This window comes from Carassius carassius, chromosome 30 (assembly GCF_963082965.1).
Source record: "Carassius carassius chromosome 30, fCarCar2.1, whole genome shotgun sequence".
NCBI lineage: Eukaryota > Metazoa > Chordata > Actinopteri > Cypriniformes > Cyprinidae > Carassius > Carassius carassius.
In genome coordinates, this window is record NC_081784.1 from 8,866,627 (window position 1) to 8,892,208 (window position 25,582).

The 25,582-nt window shown below is 40.9% G+C and overlaps 1 protein-coding gene across 1 annotated transcript in view; it reads right to left on the bottom strand.

The window, feature by feature from the left end:
* The window catches only part of LOC132110296 (ADP-ribose glycohydrolase MACROD2-like), a 577,997-nt gene that overhangs the window by 18,913 nt on the left and 533,502 nt on the right, over positions 1-25,582 (bottom strand). Inside the window, exons 9-10 of the mRNA XM_059516865.1 lie at positions 18,757-18,838; positions 347-391 (exon numbers count right to left, since the gene is read on the bottom strand). Of these exons, the coding sequence (XP_059372848.1) occupies positions 347-391; positions 18,757-18,838 (127 nt within the window). The remainder of the gene's footprint in view (positions 1-346; positions 392-18,756; positions 18,839-25,582) is intronic.

A 25,582-nucleotide genomic window follows, 5' to 3' on the forward strand; every position in this document is an offset into this window, starting at 1 on the left:
CAAGAAGGCGAGCGAGTCTGATTAGCTTTCAATAAATCTGACTATGGTCCAAACCAATTCAGGCCTGTAAGAGCACAACACCTGGCAACCTTCATCTCAATTAACTTGCCAAAAGATCATAGCTGCACTTGGTAACACCATTGAAACCATTTCAGACGTTCGGAGAGAAAATGCAGATTCTTGTTTTCTTGTTTATAGGCAATTGTAGAGCTGCCATCCACAGCAAAAGGCTTGATTAATCATGGAGAGACCTATTCAGATGTCGTGGATTAAACTTTGTTGGGCTCCAGGATATTGGATGTGATAATTCCCTGTCTTGTTTGCAAATGTAAACCCTGTCACTCACCTTGGTCCATACTGGCATCTTTTTCATTCTTATGGTCATCATTATCTGCAAGGGACAGGAAAAGAAATCAGAGAGATCAAAAGCTATGACGGCAAGCCTGACAAAATCAAAAAAGCGGGCCGGCGAGTGCTGATTTCCGTGGGCTCATTCCTATTAGTAGTGTAACAAGAATTTAGCAAAGCAGGAAAACGACACATCTATTTACGGAGACACCCCCTTTTGCAAGACCTCAGAACAGGGCTGAACAGGAAACAAGAGGCAGAACAAGCATTGATTTTTACATTAAATCCAAGGTTTCTCTAAGGATTGAAAATACGTGGTTTGTTGAGTCCCCCAGGCAGTTAGTTCTAATGAAAGCTGAGCTGAGACAAGCCAAGAGCTCGCAGTCTGTTTGATCTGGATTGATGTATTATTTGAGTTAAGGCTGCCATCAAATGCTCATCTGTGGAAAGACAATTGTTCTATTTGGTAAGATCCAAGCAGCAATTAAGTACAGCATTTGGAGGAGTGCCGAAATTGTTTCAGCTGATGTTGTAGTCACAATGTTTATATACTAGAAAACTCCTCAAAATATAATATTGCAATGCTACAATGAACTGCATACACCCAATAATATGCACACATATTTACATGACATTAATAGAAAAACACTGACAATTTTGTAAATGTACCAAAAGTTTTATTCTCCAAAATCTGGGCCAAACAGGGGTGCATTTCCCAAAACCATAGTTGCTAACTAAGTTAGCTAAGTTAGCAACTTTGTTGGTTGCAATGCAATTTCCCATTGCCAACTAACTAAGTTGCTAACAGGTTAGCAACTATGGTTTTGGGAAACGCACACCAGATAAATATGGCATTTCAGTAAACTAAAATCATATCCTGTGCAAATTAAATGGTACAGTTGTGGATGTGGCTTTATGTTGCTCAGTTTTAGAATAATCTTAAAGGATCTGACTAGCTTCAACCAAGTCACAAATAAGTTTGCATACAAGATATACAGAGAAGCCTCTGATGACAACAAAAAATTAACAGTTTCTTTCCTGCAAGTGCACAAAACAGACCAGAGATCCATTTTTGGATCTTAAGGTATGGGTCATGATGGTCATGGAACTATTTTTCCAAACAGTTAAAGTTTTTAAAGATTTTTTCTTATGTACTGTATATATGTTACATACTCTATAAATATATTCTCATAAATCGCTCTCTTTTTTTTTTCTAAAATTTTTAAATAGTAGACTATCAAACCTTTGCAATCAGTTGTAGTCTGTCTAACTCATTTCAAAGACAGAATTTTATATATCTCTAATCCAAAAAGTCCTGAAACTCATTTTTTGGTCTCGACCCAACTGTTGAGAACCACTGATCTATAGAATCTTGACCTGACTGTAGAGTAAAAATACCTGTATTTCAGCCATCTGCCAGCTAAATATGCAGGGATCAGCATTCCTCCAGCGCTCAGCTCGCTTTTATTGTCTACTCTCTGTTTCTTTTTTGCTCTGATTCCCTCCTGAACAGGTCCACTGGACGCTGGTGGCTTCTTTTTCTTTTTGTCTATTTTTTTTCTCACTCTCAGGTCAGAGTTCTTGCCAAACAAGTCAATATGTCCCCTGAATTTTGACTCTCTCTTTTTATGCTTGAGTCTCTTTTCTCTTCTCGTATGATGCCAAACCTACTGGACCTGAAGCCTGGCGTCTGCAGCCAAGGCTGTTTCCTGCCTGGTTGCAGCTCGTTAGCCATCCCTGACAACTGTTAGCTATTACCACAAACCAAACAGGTTCCAATTCATACACCACTAACTCATAATTAGATCTTTTCTCCCAGACTTCTAAAAACTAAATGTTTAAAAGAAACTCTATAGAAACTTCATCAAGTCAACATAAAATCAAAATGATTTAATTTGTTCTCAATAAGACAAGGAACAAGCAGTAACAATTCCATCAGTGCATCTTATTCTGAAAAAAAAAAAAAAAGCTCTTCCTTTGTGAAATTTTTTGATTCTTTTAGCATAATTTTGGTACATAACCGCCACTTTTATAATCTTGTAAACTCCTAATAGATGAAATCAAGTCCACCATACATGTTTTTCCACCATACACTCAGAAGTGCATGTGAATAGGGTTGTGAATGGCAAATCACAGTGACTTAAAAAAAAGCTTTATTATTTCATTTTCTAAGCCTCTTTCAGGCCTCATCAGCCTGTCATCCTCAAACAGGCACATGGTCACACACAGAAAAACACGTTCACACATACATCCAGCCTCTAGCACAAGCTCCTGCTTTGATAAAACACTCCTGTCATCTGTTCATGAAGAAACGACTGTCAAAGCTCCCTTAGGATGGTGGGGGCATGTTTCTCCTTTTGTTTAACACAGAATATAAGCAAAAATGCATTTATCTGGGGAAAAGAGGAGAAAAACAGTGACATCATAACATGCTGAGTCACAGTGCATAGGGAGCAAAACCCTTCGGACAACCTTCAGCAAAGAGCAAGTGCCCTCTGTGCATGTGCCAGTTAATTATGCAACATAACTAAAAATGAAAGTGCTGTAAACTGCTATGCTGTTGTATGAATATTTTTTTATTTTTTGTACTTCTAAATACAAAAAGCAAAACATTGTGCTTGCTGTATCATTCCTCCACTGTAATGCTGATTACTAATTATCATTCTATCGCTGTAATAATGATTACTAATTAAAAAAATAGACAGACAGAGATAAATGGGCAGACTGATAGATGCATAGATGGACAGACAGATAAACAGATGGACAGATGGATGGATGGATGGACAGAGACAGACAGAGACAAATAGACAGATAGTTGGAGAGACGGATGGATGGACAGATTGACATACAGACAGATGGATGAATCGATGGACAGACAGTTTTTTAAATCATTTTTAAATCAAACAAATATGCAATGATTATGTGAGCTAAAACAATATATGTCTAAATAATGAACAACTAACCAGAGACTATTCTAATTCCACTGACCAGATGGACGGCAAGCACACAGACACTGACATAGATCCACTGTCTCTGCTCCTCGAGGAGAGCCAGACATGGGCCCCTGAGGGCCAGAGAGTGTGCTGGAACATGCTGCATTTCAATCTGCTCATGTCCGAAAGCATTTTAATCAGTTGCTGGGCCTCCCAAACCAATCAATTACTTTAATCAATCAATTAGAGCATTGGTGTGTGACGAAATCCAGTGCACTACCCACCATTTTCTCCAAATAGATAAAAATTCCAGGCTGAAGAAAAAGCTAAAGAATAATAATAATAATTATTGAGAGGATGTAATGCTACAAAGCCATGAAAAAAAGGAAAATACAACGCACAAGAAACATGTCAAAGCTTTTCTTATGATCAAATTTCCTCAGAAACAGCAAATATTCAACTGCTGCATGGAAATACTTTATTTTACAGTATGGTGTTAGAAAAGCTGCGTACGTTAATGATTCTCTCTTTTGAAAGTAACACACAGCTAAATCGCTGCTAGCTCCTCACCACTAGCATAATGGCTGTATTCCTTGCTGTGTAAAGCCCCACACTTGGTGGCACTTCAAAAATTCCCATGGTGTGTTTGATGATATTAATGCACCGTAACACACTCAACGTTTGTTCCCTGGAGACTGAGGATGTTGCGTGCGCAGCCTTCATTTTCAACTCTTTCGGGGGTCCAGGAGGCCCCGTCGACTTGCAGCAGACGACCATCGTCTCACTGCAAACACCCGGCTTTACAAATGATAGGCTTTCTGACACTAACACTGGGAGAGGAAAGCCTCCATTAAAGATAGCAGGGGGGAGCTGTCGCTTGAGAACACAGCATAGAAACACCATGTAAATATGGATGTGGTTGGTGGGCCAAGAGTGAGTGAGTGAGAGCATGACGATGAGATTGAGAGACAAATAGAGAGAAACAGAGCTTCATTTCCTGACCGAAAGTATAAAATCAAATGAGATCTGACAAAACATTGATAAAATGATAAACAACACACTCATAAAATTATCATTTTTATGTACACACACACTTGCATTTGTGGTTTATGGGGACTCTGCAAAGACATAATGGTTTTTATACTATACAAACTTTATTTTCTATCGTCCTACACCAAACTTACCCCTTACAAAAAACTAATAGCAATTTTTAGAAAACACTGTTTTGTATGTTTTTTAAGCCTTTAGTTTTATGGGGACACAGGAAGTGTCCTCATAAACCATATTCAAGTTGTAGTACCCATGTCATTTTACACATGTGTGTCCTCATAAACCATATATACCAGTACAAACACACACACGCACATATATGTATATATGTTTATAATGAAATCCTTCTGCTTTTATAACTCACTTTTTTAAAGCCATTCTATCATCATACATTTCTCACAATTCTTTATACTGTATCTAATTATTTATCATATCAGTACAGGACATTGAAACACTGTGAAAGACAGACAGAGGACATTAAATAATTTTTTTCCGGAGATGTAACCTGCTTGACAAACACAATCATAACCAATCTTGTGATGTGCGCTGTACTCGCTTACATAAGTGTCGGATATTCTTCAGAATCATCTCGCAGGCCCAAACCCACTAACTCCCACATAATAGACCTCAGACTGCTCTCTTGGGCGTTGAAGTTCTTGAGGGAGGATAACAGCTAGATGCTAGGGATAGGATCGCAGCTAAGCAGAGTTGACAGGGCGACTGCGCTGTCTTGGAAACTGACAGGACTTCAAAGACATTTCTCTTCTAAGCAGAAGTATGTTTTGAAGGGTGTCTGCGGTGGAAGGAGTGGGCTATTGGGGCTATTGGAGATGCGAGTGTGTTTGAGGAAGAAGTACAGAAGCGTAAAGGCGTCATTTACAAGAATAACCCCTTAAATAGCTTCAATGCATTTAGCTGCTGCTTCAGAGATTCTATACAAAGTGTATAGTATAGTGTCTATAGTGTTCAGAGATTCTATACAAAGTGACGTCAATGTGTACAGACACTGCCCACAACAGTTGACAAACAATGGCCTATTTGCAGAAACCCCTCAAAACTCAAAGTGGCTGGCAGCAGTATATTGTCATTTTCTGCTCTAATTGCTATTTGCAACAACACAACCTTTTGTTTCTGCAAGGATATTCAGAAAATTTTCCAGTTCCAAATTTTCCAAAGTTTCCAAAATCTGTTATTTGCTATCACCTAGAAAAAAAATTAGAATTTCTGCAGCTGCAGCTTTTTATTTTAATTTTTTTTGGGGGGGGGACTGACAGCTGGTTGGGAGGCATACACTGATGAGACAATTTGCGATATGCAAATGTCCTGTTTGCTTGTCCTGGCACTATTCCTTTCTATTTGCCAGTTGTCAGACACTTTTAAGGCTGCATAGGAAGAGATTAAGAGAGAGGCGTGCCAGAGTGCAGTTAGGCGTGCCAGAGAGTAGCCGCACTGCAAGATACGAATGCAGCTTTAAAGCTCAGTTAAAATGAGCACGTCTCTTCCGCAGCTCTCGGCACGCTGGTTCCCATAGTGATGATGATGAAGATGATGAGGTGTTGGGATCGAGCTGTCAGGCTCTTGTTATTTTTGCACATTTTACAACCAGCACTATCAGGGACACAAGCAAAGCTAATTCACTATTGTCTTTGTCTTTCCATCTAAAAAGCACTTCAAACCTCACTCCACAATGATTCGCCCCAATATAACATCCTCGTGATAATTTCGCTCTTCTGGAATGTTCTATTCGTACACGCTCCTCCTGCGTCAATCAATATCTAATATGCAGTCAGAGAAACATGCTAATGATGTAGCTAAGAAAACACAAATGATGTTGCTTGTTGAACAGTGAGAAAGACGAGCATGCTTCACTACAGATAATAACTCCATATGTCACTCATTACGATTCTCACATCAAAAACAGATACCATTGTGGAACAAGCTATGTAAATACAGAATGAGACGAACAACTACTTTAATTACATTAAAGTTTGATTGAAAATGAGAAAAAACTATTTCTGTGGTGGATTAGAGAGCTTAATGCTGAAAAGAACAACGTTGAAATAAAATTCAAGACACATGATCATGAAACACGCTAAATGTTTGCAATTTCCGCAGATGACCCCTTCTCTGCATCGCTGACCTCCGACCCTGTCAGACCACTCTCTCTGTTTATTAATCAGTGCTTGTCTCTGCCTCCTCGACCCGTATTTTAATAATGAAACCATTTGCGTGACCTTGGCACTATTAACTTGACCTCTAAAACTCTTTAAAAGCTCAGAATTTCACTTTACTTTGTAGCATTACTTTTGAGATTCCTTTTAAAGAGGTCCTATAATAGAAAACAGTACATGAAAGTCAAAAAAGCATGGAAAAGGAAAAGTTTTCTAACCACACCATTTGTTCAAAATAAGAAACATTGGTTGGGGATGTTGAACTGCATGATTAATCAAAAGTGAAGCACAGCATTGTGTTCTGTACCGGCATGAAACTCATCTCTGCACATGTTGTGAGTTCAGGTCGCTTATAACGTTAATTTGGGAACAAATAATGTGGCAATCATCTTTTTAAACCTGTAATCAGTAGTGCTCATAAATCAGCTGTTGTTAACCAAACAGAAGCTTTTAGTGCTCTCTGTGGTTTTTGACTACCAAAATACAAGCTTAATGGTTCAGTGTTTTGAAAATTAATAAATTAAGACTGCCATAAATATTATATTAAAATATACTTTAACTGCAAAAAAAATAAATACTATATATATATATATATATATATATATATATATATATATATATATATATATATATATATATATATTTATTTATATATATATACTCACCTAAAGGATTATTAGGAACACCATACTAATACTGTGTTTGACCCCCTTTCGCCTTCAGAACTGCCTTAATTCTACATGGCATTGATTCAACAAGGTGCTGAAAGCATTCTTTAGAAATGTTGGCCCATTTTGATAGGATAGCATCTTGCAGTTGATGGAGATTTGTGGGATGCACATCCAGGGCACGAAGCTTCCGTTCCACGACATCCCAAAGATGCTCTATTGGGTTGAGATCTGGTGACTGTGGGGACCATTTTAGTAAAGTGAACTCATTGTCATGTTCAAGAAACCAATTTGAAATGATTTGAGCTTTGTGACATGGTGCATTATCCTGCTGGAAGTAGCCATCAGAGGATGGGTACATGGTGGTTATAAAGGGATGGACATGGTCAGAAACAATGCTCAGGTAGGCCGTGGCATTTAAACGATGCCCAATTGGCACTAAGGGGCCTAAAGTGTGCCAAGAAAACATCCCCCACACCATTACACCACCACCCCCAGCCTGCACAGTGGTAACAAGGCATGATGGATCCATGTTCTCATTCTGTTTATGCCAAATTCTGACTCTACCATCTGAATGTCTCAACAGAAATCGAGACTCATCAGACCAGGCAACATTTTTCCAGTCTTCAACTGTCCAATTTTGTTGAGCTCGTGCAAATTGTAGCCTCTTTTTCCTTTTTGTAGTGGAGATGAGTGATACACGGTGGGGTCTACTGCTGTTGTAGCCCATCCGCCTCAAAGTTGTGCGTGTTGTGGCTTCACAAATGCTTTGCTGCATACCTCGGTTGTAACGAGTGGTTATTTCAGTCAAAGTTGCTCTTCTATCAGCTTGAATCAGTCGGCCCATTCTCCTCTGACCTCTAGCATCAACAAGGCATTTTCGCCCACAGGACTGCTGCATACTGGATATTTTTCCCTTTTCACACAATTCTTTGTAAACCCTAGAAATGGTTGTGTGTGAAAATCTCAGTAACTGAGCAGATTGTGAAATACTCAGACCGGCCTGTCTGGCACCAACAACCATGCCACACTCAAAACTGCTTAAATCACCTGTCTTTCCCATTCTGACATTCAGTTTGGAGTTCAGGAGATTGTTTTGACCAGGACCACACCCCTAAATGCATTGAAGCAACTGCCATGTGATTGGTTGATTAGATAATTGCATTAATGAGAAATTGAACAGGTGTTCCTAATAATCCTTTAGGTGAGTGTATATATATATAAATTTTTTTATTTTTTTATTTATATTTTTTCTTGATATGATAAAAGCGTCTCCGCCATCTCATTTCTAAATACTAATACAAAGAGACACGCCTGGGGAACAAGGACCTGGCTGATATAATTACAAATTCTCCGGTGAATTCTATCTTTCAGCAATACCTGGAAGAGGAAAAGAGTGTGCATGTGTGTGTGTGACAGGAACATGACAGAAAGAAAACATTCAGCAAGTAGGGGAAAAGTGAGTGTCTTGGCACTTATTATTCCACCCGGTCCACGAGTCCTAGTGTGTGTTTGAGGGGAGGAAATGGTGAATTATATTATTCTCTCGGTACTGTGCATTCACCATTCCTCTGACTGTTTGTGTGTGTGTGCGTGTCCATACAAATGATGAACCTCCAGGCAGTGGCTCATTTGGAAACCTCCGGGGGTCTTGTCATGGAAGTGCAGCGAGCTTCAGGCGGAGCGAGACAGCAGAACACTTGGGAGGGTCCAAAAGGGCTCTGGTGCGGCCTGCACTCACATCGTATGTTTATTTAGTGCTTAGGGAGATTGAAAACAGGGTTCCTGAGAGAGTCTTGGCCTTTAAAGAGAGAGAACTGCTACATGGGCTCACAATAGACAAGTTCCCATGGAATTAGCTAGTGCCACGTCTCATAAGGTGGGCGAGGGAGTAAAAAAACTAAAAGAGAGGCAAAATGAGGGATTGGGTGAAAGCAAAACAGTCATATTGACATTGACAGAAAGCCAAAGTGCAAGACAAAGAAAGTGAAAACCGAGGAACCGACTTCTAAAGTTCCATCACACAACAGTTCATCTTTACATAAACCAATGCCAGCACCAGAGACCACACGATCCAACCAGAAACAGACAAGCAAAAGTGTGAGGTGGAATGTCACTGAGGAGGTGCCGTCCTGCGTGCCTCCGACATCTGGGGTTTGCCGTTGAGGCTCAGGATCACTGAGGGTGTTGACAGAAGTAAAGCCCCTTTGAGTCATGCTCTACATATGGACCTCCGGGCTACAACGATTGAGCTTCAGAAACAAGCAATCTGTACTGTGAAATACTAGAAGTCAAAATGCACCACACCTGTTAAACTCATACGCTAGAGCAGGGATCAGCAACCTTTTCGGCATGACGTGCCATTTTTTATTTTTATGGTTAACCACTGTGCCAACACAGCCTTCCCCCCCCCACACCCCGATATAATTCTGTATTTAAACGGTACATACAGAATTTTTTATTATACGATAAAAAAAACGTTTTTTTAACGTTTAATCAACGTTAATGCACTGCTTTAATTGATGAACGTGCACACACAGACACACACACAACACACACCACTCGCACACAGAGATCTGAGATCGTGCTGTGCAAAAAGTAGCATTCAGAAGCTCATAAACCTATGAGTGTTGTCACGCTACTTTTATTAATCGATACTGAATCGCTACATTATATTTCTCAACAACAAAGGGGCAAAATCGCTTCATTGTCTGCAGAGAGAGACAATTTACCCCACTTTCTTTCTCTCAAAATGGCCATATTTCAGAAAATTTTTCATCACTGGATATAGCTTTAGGTCATTTAACATTTCTATGGTAAAACGTATTATTCAAAGTTGACTAATGTTAATTGATTTGCAGCTTCATCTTACCTCACTCTCTTTAACGTTAAACTGACACTTCGCGCTCTGCTTCTGTGAACAGTAAACCCCGCCTACTTTGATCTGATTGGCCATCTCAGTCATTTTGACATTGACGAGTGCTGTTAGACCGAGGCTTTGATCTGAAGCACCTAGTATGTGTAGTGTTTGCACGTGCATCCATGCAAGTTAATTCTCACACTTTAATAGTATTTGTAGCTCCTAACAGGCTGTGTGACTATGAGAAGTTATTACATCAAACTGTACGTCATTATACAGTTTTCCTTATTGCTTGCGTGCCAGCGATTATCCCTCTGCGTGCCACTGTTGGCACGCGTGCCGTAGGTTGCCAACCCCTGCACTAGAGCATTTCCTGGGATTCTCAGGCAGCAAGGAAAACGAGATGTTATAGAAGCCTAAGAGTTTAGTTACGAATTGAGTTTGTGGAAACAAACAATAAACAAAAAATCACTCAAAGGCGGATGGTTACAAAATGAGACACAAATGCAATGAGCCGTGAGATGCAGACAGCAAAAACACATCCCAATGCACAAAGCTTATCCTATTTCTCCCCTTTCCTCTCAGTATAAATATTGTGGGTCTTTTATATATGCAATATTTTATGTATTCTTTAAACATGGTGTCTATGTTTTTTTTCAATGTTAAAATGCTTTCTCCTAACCTGGTTTAATGTGCTATAAGTAGGCCATTTGTAGGTTGCAATATTGATTCTGGGAAACTTTCTGAAATTATTTTAGCAATTACACAAAAAACATTGTTTCCCTTTCAAGGGAACTTCGAACTGCGTCCTCTGAGGGGACACTATGGGGAACACCTCGTCGTGACCCGTGTCTGAAGCATACTTTGAAAAATGCCAACGTGTTGGCCGGCGACAGCCTCTGACGTCACTACCAGCACGACTATAAATACGCGCCCGTAGGACCCGTCACTATCTTCTTCGTCTTCAGTTGACTGTTTTGTTTGAAGCGTGCATCTGAGAAACGAAAAACCAAGACGGTAAGAGCGATCTATTACTGTTTTCATCATGGCTTCCACTAGCAAGGCGTTTAGACAGTGTGTGCATCCGTGTCAGCGTTATCTGACACCCGATGACACACACACTCTTTGCGTCTCTTGTTTGGGCGAAGAGCACGCGCGCGATGTCCTTGAGGGGGCGGTCTGCGTGCACTGCGAGCGTTTCTCTCTGAGAAAGCTCCACTCTCGTTTGTCTCTCTTTTCGAGGAAAGAGGGACAGCCATCTGGATCCCGCGGCTCAGGTCCCGCCGTTGCCGAGGCACGGAGGAGAATGAGCTCGTGGGGATCACAAATGGATCTCGCTGAGGAGTGTAGAGAGGGACCTTCCTTTTCACACTCTCCGGCGGCGAACGAGAGCGAACTTCGGGAGGCAGATGTGGTATCATTAACCCATTCTGACACTGAAGTTAGTGCTCTGCTGGGTTCTACCCAGGAAGAGCAGGAGATGTCTGAGAGTGGTGAAGAAGCTGAGGCTGAGCCTTCTCGATCCTCCTGTCCCGCGTATGAGGAGCTGTTAGAGGTTATGGATCGCGCCACGGCAAAATTAGATTTGCCATGGAAGGGTGCCAGCAAGGTGGCGCCACGAGGTCGCCTCGCTGAGCGGTACTTGTCTGACCATAGCCCTCCAGCCCAGGTGAGCCTTCCATTCTTGCCTGACTTACATGCAGAAGTCGAAAAGGAATGGAAGAGGCCGTTTTCCTCTCGCATCCACCGGTTTCAGCATACGAGCTATGCTAATATCGAGGGCTTGCATGAGAACGGCTATGAGAGGATGCCCCCTGTAGAAGAGACGCTGGCTTGCTATCTCTCTGTGGGGCAAACGTCCTCTCTTAAATCTCCCACTTTGCCATCTAAGCCCCTCCAAGATACATCCCGCTTAAATGGCAGGTCATACGCGGCAGCTGGTCAGGCTGTGGCTTCACTGCACACGATGGCGGTGCTCCAGGCCTACCAGGCTGACCTGCTGAAGGACCTGGATACAGGTGAGGGCCTTTCACCTGACCAGGTAGCCGAGCTGCGCCGCACCACAGACCTCTCTCTCCGAGCTACCAAGCAGGCCGCCTCCGCCATGGGCAGGTCTATGGCGGCCATGGTGGTGACGGAGAGACATCTGTGGGTGAACCTGGCTGACATCGGGAAGGAAGAAAGGGGGTTTCTTCTCGATGCTCCGGTCTCGCCTTCTGAGCTTTTTGGTACCTCCGTCGAGATGGTGGTCGGGAAGTTCAGGGAGGCAAGGGCGCGCTCAGCGGCCTTTAAATCCTTCATTCCACGAAGGTCCAGGTCCGAGCCCGAGCAACTCAGGGGTCCTGGCCCATCTCGATCTGAGGGTCGTAGAGGGGCGCAGAAGGCTAGTGTTGCGGCTCACGCTCCTCCCCCGCCTAAGGGCATTGGCAAGAGGAACCGCGGGTCACGGAGCGGTAAGCAGGGTCTGAGGGACGTGATTCGGACGAGGCAGCGTCCTCGCCCGGGTCAGAGCGGTAGGATGACCTAGTAGCTCCGGATGTTTTTAACCTCTGTTTTTAACCTCTGTTTTTTGTCCTCCCCTGCCTAATTCCCCTGTAGCCACCAGCTTTCCACCTGATCGAGGTTAGGTGGACGGTCTCTCACATAACAGTCTCCTTCTGGACCTATGATGTTTTGGTTGGTTCTATGTTCATAGCAACCGCCTTACTGACGGTCCGGACCAGAAGGGGGCGCCCCGCAGCGGGACTCCAGTACAGGAGGGTGGGTGAGTAGGTAACCCTTGCTCTACCTGTTTATGGACGTTATGTTGCTGGTGGTTATGTGTCTACTAACAATCTCTGTGAGTTTCCTTTACAGTAGCTAGGTGGCCAAAGAATTGGCACAGCACTGCAGGGAATTCCATAGATGTCCGGCCAGGTCACCCTGAGGGGCCGCCTGGCGCATCCGGGGAGGTGGTGGTTATGGCAAGAAGCTCTGTATTTACTGCCTCAGGTGATGCTCCCCTCGCCTAGAAAAGAGGGTTGGAGCTCACCGCTCCCGTGCGATCCAGCGCCTCTGCGATGCTTGGGAACCTCTCTGTACACACGCTTGCCTGTGTACTTTCTCAAAGCCACATAGTGGTCAGTCTGAAATCCACGTAAAGTGGTAAGTGTGCACGCAAGACTCTGCGCACTTTCTGAAATCCACATAAAGTGGTAAGTGTGCACGCAAGACTCTGCGCACTTTCTAAAATCCTGTATGGTAAGGGTTACGCGCTCCGCTTCATTCCCTTTCTTGGGATGATTCGCCCCCGGTGTTCCTTGGGCTTCATCCAACCAGTGTGTATTTGTTATGCACCTCAAGCATCGCTTCCCTCAACATGAGGGGCTGGGTGGTCTCCCACATATTGTGGTTATCAGGTGGTAGGCTTCATCAGGCCTCCCTGATGGTGAGCTCCCATATACGGTGGTCGCCAGGTAATAGGCCTCACCAGGCCTCCCTGGAGATTTGGCTCCCACATACTGTGCGTCTCCACTAAATAGCATATTGTGGTTTTCAGATAGTAGGCTACACCAGGTCTCTCTGAAGGTGAGCTCCCACGTTCGGTGGTCGCCAGGTAGTAGGCCTCACCAGGCCTCCCTGGAGATTTAGCTCCCACATACTATGCGTTTCCACGGAATAGCATGTTATGGCTTTTTCAGATAGTAGGCTTCACCAGGTCTCTCTGAAGACGAGCTCCCACATACTGTGGTTGCCAGGTAGTAGGCCTCACCAGGCCTCCCTGGAGATTTAGCTCCCACATACTATGCGTTTCCACGGAATAGCATATTGTGGCTTTTTCAGATAGTAGGCTTCACCAGGTCTCTCTGAAGACGAGCTCCCACATACTGTGGTTGCCAGGTAGTAGGCCTCACCAGGCCTCCCTGGAGATTTAGCTCCCACATACTATGCGTTTCTACGGAATAGCACATTGTGGTTTTCAGATAGTAGGCTTCATCAGGTCTCTCTGAAGACGAGCTCCCACATACTGTGGTTGCCAGGTAGTAGGCCTCACCAGGCCTCCCTGGAGATTTAGCTCCCACATATTGTGCGTTCCACTAAATAGCACATTGTGGTTTTCAGATAGTAGGCTTCATCAGGTCTCTCTGAAGAGGAGCTCCCACATACTGTGGTTGCCAGGTAGTAGGCCTCACCAGGCCTCCCTGGAGTTGAGTTCCATATTGCTTTCAGTTTCCACTGAGGTGGTTATCTGGTAACAGATAGTAGGCCTCTCTAGGCCTCTCTGTAGGTGAACTCCCACATATTGTGGTTATCAGGTAGCAGGCTTCACAGGCCTCTCTGAATGTGAGCTCCCACATACTGTGGTTGTCAGGTAACCTTTCAGTACACACGCTTGCCTGTGTACTTTCTCAAATCCACATGGTGGTCAGTGTGCACGTTAACGCTTTGTGCACTGTCTGAAACCCACGTAAAGTGGTAAGTGTGCACGCAAGACTCTGCGCACTTTCTGAAATCCACGTAAAGTGGTAAGTGTGCACGCAAGACTCTGTGCACTTTCTAAAATCCTGTTTGGTAAGGGTTACGCGCTCCGCTTCGTTCCCTTTCTTGGGATGATTCGCCCCGGTGTTCCTTGGGCTTCATCCAACCAGTGTGTATTTGTTATACACCTCAAGCATCGCTTCCCTTATCATGAGGGGCTGGGTGGACTACCCACATATTGTGGTTGTCAGGTGGTAGGCTTCATCAGGCCTCCCTGATGGTGAGCTCCCACATACTGTGGTTGCCAGGTAGTAGGCCTCACCAGGCCTCCCTGGAGATTTAGCTCCCACATACTGTGCGTTTCCTAAAAAGCGAGCTCCCGCGATTTGTGGTTGTCAGGTAGTAGGCCTCACCAGGCCTCCCTGGAGTCGAGTTCCATATTGCTTTCAGTTTCCACTGAGGTGGTTATCTGGTAACAGATAGTAGGCCTCTCTAGGCCTCTCTGTAGGTGAACTCCCACATTTTGTGGTTATCAGGTAGCAGGCTTCACAGGCCTCTCTGAATGTGAGCTCCCACATACTGTGGTTGTCAGGTAACCTTTCAGTACACACGCTTGCCTGTGTACTTTCTCAAATCCACATGGTGGTCAGTGTGCACGTTAACGCTTTGCGCACTGTCTGAAATCCACGTAAAGTGGTAAGTGTGCACGCAAGACTCTGCGCACTTTCTGAAATCCACGTAAAGTGGTAAGTGTGCACGCAAGACTCTGCGCACTTTCTAAAATCCTGTATGGTAAGGGTTACGCGCTCCGCTTCGTTCCCTTTCTCGGGATGATTCGCCCCGGTGTTCCTTGGGCTTCATCCAACCGGTGTGTACTTATTGTACACCCCAAGCCCCCTCAACTTGGGGGGGCTGTGTGGGCAATTCTCGAGTAGTTCAGCAGCGCTCCCCTTTTCTGAAAGGGTCACCTATGAGCATGCTGCTCGGAGCTCGGAGTCTTCCTCTCTTGGGAGACTGATTCCCGGTTCTTCAGAGCGCTCCAGTACCACATACTGTTTGAGACGCTCTGTGAGAGCAGGCATCCTGCTGAGGCAGGGGCTGAGGCCTCCAATTGCTCTGCTCCCGGGCCATTCTTCTACGAGCTGCTCTGACAGAGTCCCACGAGAACCCCTCCTTAGAACAGTATTTTAAATCCATGTTATGGTAAGTGTGCACGGGAGTCTTTGCGCACTTTCTAAAATCCACATTGTGGTAAGTTCGCACGCTAGTCTCTGCGTTCTTTCTAAAATCCCTAGATGGTAAGGGCTTCGCGCTGCTGCTTCGTGCCCTTTCTTGAGTTGGTTTAAGCCCCGTTCATCTTGGGCACCACTCCACCTAGGTATCCTCGGATACCTATCTAGAACAGGGCGCCGCTACTAGAGTGCTGTGGGGACAGCCCTTTCGGCAGGTTTTTGCAAAAGCTAGCAGTAGCCCCTGTGTGACAGGCAAAGACTTGGTAGAGGAAAGTGCCAGGCTCTTAGCCGTATCCCTTTAAAGGAATCTCTGTGATTCCAAGCCTTTAGCTCTACCCCGGGCCAGGGCCCTACAGGATAAGTTGGGTATGTAGCTTAGGCCTTTGGCCGTAAGGGATAATGTCATAAGGCAGCCGTCAGACCATCCCAGGGGCGACTCCCGGTGAAGAGAAAAGCGGTAGAGTTGGTACTTAGTGTTTGCCATGATTCTGGTCTGCACTCCCCTCAGCATGGCGGCGTGGGTATACTGTTCCCCATAGTGTCCCCTCAGAGGACGCAGTTCGAAGTTCCCTTGAAAGGGAACGTCTCAGGTTACGAATGTAACCATGGTTCCCTGAGAGGGAACGAGACACTGCGTCCTCTAGCTCCCTGCCATGCTTCGGACGCAAGCTTCACGAAGAAGATAGTGACGGGTCCTACGGGCGCGTATTTATAGTTGCGCTGGTAGTGACGTCAGAGGCTGTCGCCGGCCAACACGTTGGCGTTTTTCAAAGTATGCAGACACGGGTCACGACGAGGTGTTCCCCATAGTGTCCCCTCAGAGGACGCAGTGTCTCGTTCCCTCTCAGGGAACCATGGTTACATTCGTAACCTGAGACGTTTCTTATCCTTATGTTGCTCCAAACTTGTATGACTTTCAGAGATTCTGAAAACTATGCTGGTCACTCTTTATATATATATATATATATATATATATATATATATATATATATATATATATGTATTAAATCAAACACCTGATGGAATTTACAGCTGATCAGATAACCGGCTTACTGACAAGATGCGCATTAATCATCGGCTGATATAAATCGTGCACCCCTAGAATATTGTTTTGTATATTTTGGATTACACTGCATATACTGTACATGACTGGACCGATTCTTAAAGTGGTGGGCAGTCTGAACCAAAAATTCAGTGTAGACAGCATAAAACTCATGCACTATAATCAGGTCTTTATTATTGAGAAACAGACAAAACTTAAGTGATAATCGACCCTTCTAGTGAGTTGTTAACTGTTGTAACCAGCTGAGTGACGATGGCCAAATCATTCATGCTAGGTTTGTGAACATGATCATGATTCATTGAAAAGATCCAACTCAAAAGAGCAATTTGTATATTAATTGGACATATTTACTTCTTTATGAACACACCAAGGAAATGTCTTTTATGCTTTTCATCCTTTTTTGAAGTATGAAAGTTTTTCTATATTCAATCAAATTGTAACATTTTACAATAATGTCTCCTTCATGAACATTAGTTAATGCATAAGCTTACACAAACTGACAAAGCAATATATTTTTACAGCATTTATCAAACTTCGTTAATGTTAATAAAATATAATTGTCCATTGCTAGTTTATGTTAGTTCAAAGTATTTTAACTAATGTTAACAGATACAGCTGTTACATTTTAAAAATGTAATAGTAAATGCAGAAATTAACATTAACTAATATTGATAAATGCATTAGAATTAGGGGTGTAACGGTACGTGTATTCGTACCTGACCGTTTCGGTACAGGGCTTTCGGTACGGTGCACGTGTGTCCCGAATGACCGAATGCAATATTTTGTATGCGGAACATTGGTACATTTTCGTGTTTCCAAACGAACATATTAAGTGGTGGAAGACGCGGCTGCTTCGCGTTTTCTGTGTCTTTACACACCAGAATCGTGCCTGACGCAGTGCTGGCATGCTGCTGCTACTGTAGGTGACATAATAGAGGGAGACCGCCGACAGACCACGATCTTGTGTTCACGACAACAATATCTATACTTCATGTTGAGCATAAATATAAAGCCTACTGATAAAGGACACCGTCAACAGCATTGGCGGCAAAATAGACTATGTTTGACAAGGTGCAATATGCCAGTGTGTCACTGGTCTTCAAAAGGCATCACGCAAGTGTGAACAACACTACAACTAGGAAAAAAAACGATTGTAATTCAAACGCAGCTCCCGTCGGCATTTAAACAGACCTTTGCTCTTAATTCCGATCGGTCCAACGCAATAACGAAATCTGTGCAGGTCTAAAAACTGAAACTGTTGATGCTGCATTTTACACTTTGGAATATATATATATATTTAAAATATGAGCAGGCCTACAAGCTGGGATTGGTAATGCTGCACTGTAATCATAGTTATTTATTACTATGTAATAAATCTGAACCGAACCGTGATTTTTGCGTACCGTTACACCCCTAATTAGAATATTTTTTTTTTCATTGTTATTTCATGTAAACTAAAGAAGTTAACAAATATTAGAAAATGAAACCTTATTGTTAAGCGTTAGCAAATAAATGGAAAAAAAGTGACTACAGTCTTCAGATTTTACTTTTGTATTGTAGAGAAGAAATTGTGCATGTTTGGAGCAACATATAAATGATGACAGTAAATGAGCACATGATGATATTCATTTTTGGATGAAACAGCCCTTTAATTGGAAGAGAGTCTGACTGTGGTTATCCTGATTGCATTCTATGATCAAGGTGGGGTGAAATTATTTTCAGTTTAAATAATCCAACCTGGGCTGTACATTACCATAAACAGCTTTTGCTTATGTGGAATCCAATCACTTCATGCTGTGCTGTATTTATGCAATTTGACAACAAAATATGATACAAATTCTTTCAGGTGTCATGACAGTCAGATGCTTGACATTGTGAATTCTGACTGATACCCAAGTAACAAGCTTTGACCTGAGTGGGTGTTACAACCAACAAATAAAATGAAGTTAGATTCCAATAAGAAGATATAGTACCTGGGGAGAAGAAATCTGACATCTTCCTCTTGTAAATCTCATAATCTGTCTCCAGGAAGACGCAGAATATGACACGGTCGATCTGCAGAAAGAGCGTAAAAGAGGCATTTAGCATAATGGAAACCTGGATCAATGCATCTCTGGGTAAACACATGGCTAAGGGCAACACTATTAATAAAAATGAAAGTACCAGTACTCAAACCTGTTATAACTAGAACTCACGGGACTCATTTATGACAGTGAGGCACTTTTAGAGACTTTCCTTACTTTGTTAAAAATCCAAATAAGTCTAAAACAGTAATACAGTTTATTTAGTGAAACAGTTTTGGCAAACTATCTATATATATATATATATATATATATATAATGTATGTATGTATGTATATAATTATTATTATTATTTATTTTTTTATTTTTTTATTGTCCATACAGTAGTTTTTAGTCAAAACATCGTCACTGAATAAATATAAATTAATATATTTATGATATTTCAGAAAATGCAAAAAAAAAAAGAAAAAAAAAGAAAAATGTTGCGCATGCAAAATGTTCTATTGATTTCCTGTTTTGGAACAATTATAAAATTGTACAAATGTGATAAATGTTTTAGTTATTTTGATGATTGTTGCTCTGTGTATATTGATAGTTTGCCAATACTGTTTCACTAAATAAATTTATATATTATATATATACATTATGCAATACTAAAAATACAGTTGCATGCTACATTGTTGCAACATTTGTTCATGTTTAAATCGGTGATTGTCATTTTGGATATAAAAAGGTGTATTTTTGCATGTACAACCTCATTTAAACAGAAATGTCTTAACAGGTAGAATCACACTGGAAATATAAGGTCAAGCTTAGTGAACTGCATTATGGGACAGCCTATTTGTATTAAATCAAAAGCATGATCAAGAAAAGTGGTCAAATAAATACATATTGTACAAAAGAAGAGAACACATACACCTCAACACTTCACTTCCTCCACTTGAGCTCAAACTTCTAGTCATCTCTAACCACAGCTCACCAGAATATAAGCAAAGTCACTTAAGAGCAGAACATAAAGATTGAAGAAAAAAAAAAAAACGCCCAGCACTTCCTTATCATTGCGGAGACTGGATCCCATATTCAAGTCCATCTCCTTCCTTTCCGGACCACCCAGACCGGCCATCCTGCTTAAGATCTCTATGATTACAACAGGAATTTCAATACATACAAAAACCCTCTTTTGATTCTTTCCCATGTTCCAAAAACAAAGAGCTCATGTGAACAAGAGTATAAAACAACACAAAGAAAGATTGCCGTCAGCCTGTAGGGAACACACTGTATTACTAAAATCAAAGATCCAGCAAATGTTTAAATAGCAAACATTTCCTTCATATTTGCATATTATGTTCAGCGGGGTTCAAAAGGCCAAACTGAAAGTCTAGAATTTAAATGTCACTTAAACTTGAAAATAAACAGAAAGGTTTAGGATTGTGAATTTATTTACATAAAGAAACGTAAAATGAATAAGAAATTCAATTCCTGCATTTTTTTTCACTAATCATAACTTAATTTGTGAACCCCTTTTGTACAGACCTTCAGATGATACTAAGAACTTTAGAACGGCATACCTTTTAATTCAGTTCAACTCCAACTCAAAAAGCTATGCTGATTAAATGATATTTTTAAATAAAAGAAACTATATTAGCAATATTAGCAAATGCAAAACAGAAGCATTACAGGTTCTAAACTGCTGTATTGATCACCTGTAGATTTTGAGTATAATATAAATATTCATTCCTGCCCTGATAGACCTCCTTTAAAACCAAGAAAGGTGATACTTCCTCTCTGTCAACTCTAAGGGTCCTTATCAACCTCACGCTCTCCCTCTAAGCCACAGGTATGCCTCTCTCTCCCTTCACGGAGGAAATGTGCCTCCCAGGGAGACATCAGATAATCGTCCTGCCGAATATATCAAAAATTCACAGACAGCCTTGTAACACCGTTTCTCGTCTCGTCTGGTGGACGGAGAGGGAGATAAAGCAGGACTCCCAGCGGGATGGTGAGAGACCGGACCACCTCTTCTCCCCCTTACTGGCAAACCACACGAGGATTCAATATAAAATCATTCTCCCTCACAGCCTTCTGCAGACAGACAGCTGTCTATTAATAGTTTATGGCCTGCCCTTTGGAATAAATATTAAGACTTTACTTGAGACTAGTAACATTTTTATTTTTGTGCAGGAGAATGTCTCTAGGGGGTGTCGTGGACATAAAGAGAGAGAGAAAATGGTCCTGCTCCCTTTTTTTTTCTCCCCATCATCCTTTAAACTCAGAACAGAGAAATTTTTAAGACATTTTTAAGTGGGCCAGGACACAAAAAGGGGAGAACACAACCACAGGAATCTCTGCACCTCTTTCAAAAACCCTAAATGCCCATTGAGAACAAAGAAGAATAATCTAGAATGTCAAAAAGCCAATGGTTTTCAACTGGTTTTCTTACAGGACCCAGATTTTGTGACCCAATACAGTATAAACTTTTTTTTTATTGCACTAAGTAAACAAAAATGGCTTTAACATGAATAAATTAACTGTTTATTTATTTTAATATAGTCTGATTCATATTTTCTTTGACCTTGTAATTTTACTCTTGGCTTTTAGGACAAGGGACTGTCATGCAACCTGTTCATGAAAGCATCTGTCTAATTTTGCTAGCATTTAAAAAATCTCAATGAATTTGCAGCCAAATAATGTTGTTTGATTGGACAAATAGGTTAAATATATTTATTCACCATCATTACTATAAATGAATAAATTATTAGTTGCATTTAGCGTTTTCTTTTTTCAGAACAAACCTGTGACCCATTTTTGCATCCCACTAGTTGAGAACCACTGTGTTAGTAAATACACAGCAGAAGTCTTTCCTCCTGGGAACTCTTCTGCATTTATTTAGATCATTACATCTGTGTCTCTTTCTCTCTCACTCATCCCTCAGACAGAGAGTGAATAGAAAGGTGAGTGGTCCTGATAGAAGAGGTCATCCACACCTTTTTAGACATTATGTTCAGAGAGTTGGGGCAACTAGACTTTAGGAGAGATAGAGTAGAGATGGAGAGAACTTTCTGTTTCTGCCTTATGCTATTTATATCCAAATGGCCCCAGAGTATAGATGTCCAATGGTAAAATAAAAGATGAACTAACAGGGATGAAGAAAGGATGTGAAAGAGAGTGTGCAATACAAACTATTAGACTTGGATCCAAATATATGATACAAATGAATACAAATAATCGATACTATATTTACTATATATATATAGTATTTAATTATACAGGTAGTAATATAAACATTATTACATTTCTAAAATACTAAATCTAAATTTACACACAGTACATAAATATATATTTTAATTAATGTATGTGTGCATAATTTTATGGACATGAACATATATTTGATATTGCTCTCTGTAGATGCTGTTTGTGTTTGTATTTAACGATATGTATAACTTTAAGTATAAAAGTACTGTGGTGGGGGAAGTTTTCTGAAATAAAAACCTGTTTAACTCTTTAACATTCATTTGTTAATTTGGTTATGAGACTAATTGGAGATTGTTTGCTCACTTGTTTGGTGAAGTTTCCTAAACCTTAATTATTTAATGTAAAACAGTCCATGTTGAATTAATGCAAGTTTGCCACTGATCCAGTTTTCTGTGGGCATGGTCACTTTTATCACATCAGCCTCCCAAAGTCCCAAACTTAATATGGCAGCCACCAACATACCAGATATGACTTTAATGTGTGATCTGAGATCAAAAACCAGTTCTGAAACACTATTACCTCATTTTTTTAACCTGCTGAGGATATGTCTATATCTATATTAAAGATATCCTCAGGCGAACAAAAGGGAGTGAAGGTATAGAAGTGACTCTATTCCTCATTGTCTCATTTTTATGGCTACCGAGGCATCGCAGTAGGGATATTATTTGTCAAAATAATGACATGCATTTGACACATCCAAAAGCAGTTTCTCTTCATGAATGTGTCTGTGCAGCACATTAGGTCAATGTATGTCCCCAGAGCCTTGTATGTCATTTTAAAGTAAATGTGCTGAAAGCCCGGCACTGAACCACAGTTCCCATACACTGCGCTGAGCAGCGGGGGAATGTGGGAAATGAAGAATGGTGTTCAAACACATCCACTGGTAAGCTGAGTGGAGGCTCAGCTTGAGAGGGTTAATGAAGGTCTAATGAGGATGCAAAGACTGCTGTGTGCAGGCCAGACTGGTCATAACTCAACCCTGATTGAAGGACCACTGCCAGAGGGAGAGGGATTGTGCCATTACCACAGAAAGGAATACAGAGTAAAGTTTAATAAAGCTGATGCAAAATGAACTGCTGCACTTCTCCAAGCAACATACAGTAGTGGTGAAATTATTTACCCAGATATTACGCAGTAATTTTGCAGTAATATTGTGAAATATTATTACAATAAAAAAAATTGAATATTAAAAAGTAATTTATTCCTGTTATGTAAAAACAGAGCTTTCAGCAGTCATTACTCCAGTTTTCAGTGTCACATGATCCTTCAGAAAGTATTATAATATGCTAATTTGGTGCTCAAGAAACATTTCTATTATCACAGTTGAAAACAGTTTTGCTGCTTAATATTGTTGTGAAAAAAATAAATCTGTTGAATAATAAAACATTCAAAAGAAAATTCTGATCAATTTAATGCATCCTTTTTGAATGTAAAAATAAAAATAAATCAAATCAAACTTTTGAATGGCAGAGTGTGAGTTTGATTTGGTTCTGTTATTGTAGTTGCACAGTTACACACTTCACCTGTAAGGACAACACAAGCTTTATTTGAGCTAATTTGAATTGAATTGAAATGAATTGAATTGAATTAAGTAAATTGGAAAGCTATAAATGTTTTTTTAAAGAGAAACTCAACACAATGATCTTTGAATGTTATGTTGCTCAGCAATAATGCATACTCTAGGGTCTGTTGTTATTACTATTACTATTAATAAATGTAATTATTTATTGACCATTGGTATATTTTATAATGTATCTTTTTGCTGTTGCCCCTGTTTCATAAAAGCAGCTATTCAAAATAGCCAAAGCCTTTCAGTAGAGTATAAATCTTTCTTTCAAAGCAGCAACAAAACTAGAATTCAACAGTAGGTGGGAAACACCTGGCCAGGTAGGAACAGCTTCAATCCATTCTCTTTAATCTGATAGAGTTGCTTGTAATTTGATTGTGGCTGCAGCCAGAAGCAGAGGCTCGGGAGCCCAGCAGGTGCCACGACATTCTGCTGGCCTTCTTACCAGCGATCTGTCACCGCCAGGCACCCAGGCTCATAATTACATGGGGACTGTGCCAGAAAAACTTTGACGCACTAGCTGTGGCATGTTCACTTTCCTGCTTGAATTTTCTTATTGTTTCTGTCAGGCGTAATGAAAGGGACGGGTGGGCCACCGCAGCTCTTGAACCTGCGTATATCGGCCTAAAGGTAGGAGGAGATGAGACGCAGATGTGATGTGTATTTTATGATACTTGTAATTACTGGAACACTGCTGTACCTTTTTCAACAAATGATGAATATTATCTAGTGAAGAGGTGGCTGCAGCTCCACAGTGTGTGAGTGGGTTGTAAGCAGTTTGTTATCATTATGGGAATGCTGTGCAGCTGAAACTCTAGATGCTCAGTACTGAGTGTCACTACTATTAAAGGCAAAGAATTACAATACTGCATTACTCATTTTAAAAAATTATAAATTATTATTATTAATTTAACTTGAAGTAATGCTTTACAATTCTGTGGAAAAGTTAGTTAAGACTTTGTATTTAATCTCAGGCTATACTAAGAAACATCTATTTTTATTTATTTATTAATTTATTTTACTTGATACTTAAATTCAGAAGGGATATATTAAATGAGAGTAAAAACCTTTATATTGTTTTTTTATAAATTACAAATAAATGCTGTTATTTTGAAATATTCATAAAAAAATCATCACTGAATGTATTTGAACACCAAATCAGCATATTAGAATGAAGGACTATGTGACACTGAAAAGGGTGGGTGGGGGGGAGGGGTATGGGGGGGTTGGTGGGTTGTGTCAGATCTGCTATTACATGAATAATTACAACTTTAAAATATATTTTTATTAAAAAAACAGCTATTTTAAATTGTAAACTAATTTCACAATATTAATGTTTTACTGTAAATCAAATACATGCAGCCTTGGTGAGTATAACATAAAAAAAAAAAACATACTTGACCCTAAACTTTTGAATGTAAATAAATGAAACATAAATATTGAACAACAATTGTGGGAAACAATCTATTATGTAACCTAATGTTTTATATTTGGGAGAAAAACAAAACAAAACTAATCAAGATACAAACCTATCAGCAACTGTGTCTGAAAATAAGTATTATTTTATTTTACTTTATTTTTGATCACTTATAAGCATGATGCATAATCTATATAATTTATGTAAAATTAAATATTAAAGTTCTTTACTTGCAAGTAAATTTAACATAACTTTCCACCTGTTAATCTGACTAACCCCAAACACTGTACGCACAGTCATTGCACTGACACTGAGGGAAAAGGACAAGCATCATCGCTCCGTTTTGTCACGAAGAAAAAACGGGCTCATAATGGCATGATGGGAAATGATGAAGAGAGTCCTGTCTGTCAGCATAAAGAGAGCGAGGGAGAGAGGAAAGGCAGTGTGGGGGGGAGCCAGAGTGCTCAGCGAGAGGCAGGTGGAGACTTTCCAGGCCTTATTACCAGCATAATTACACACACCTGAGCCAGCCCTGCATGAGA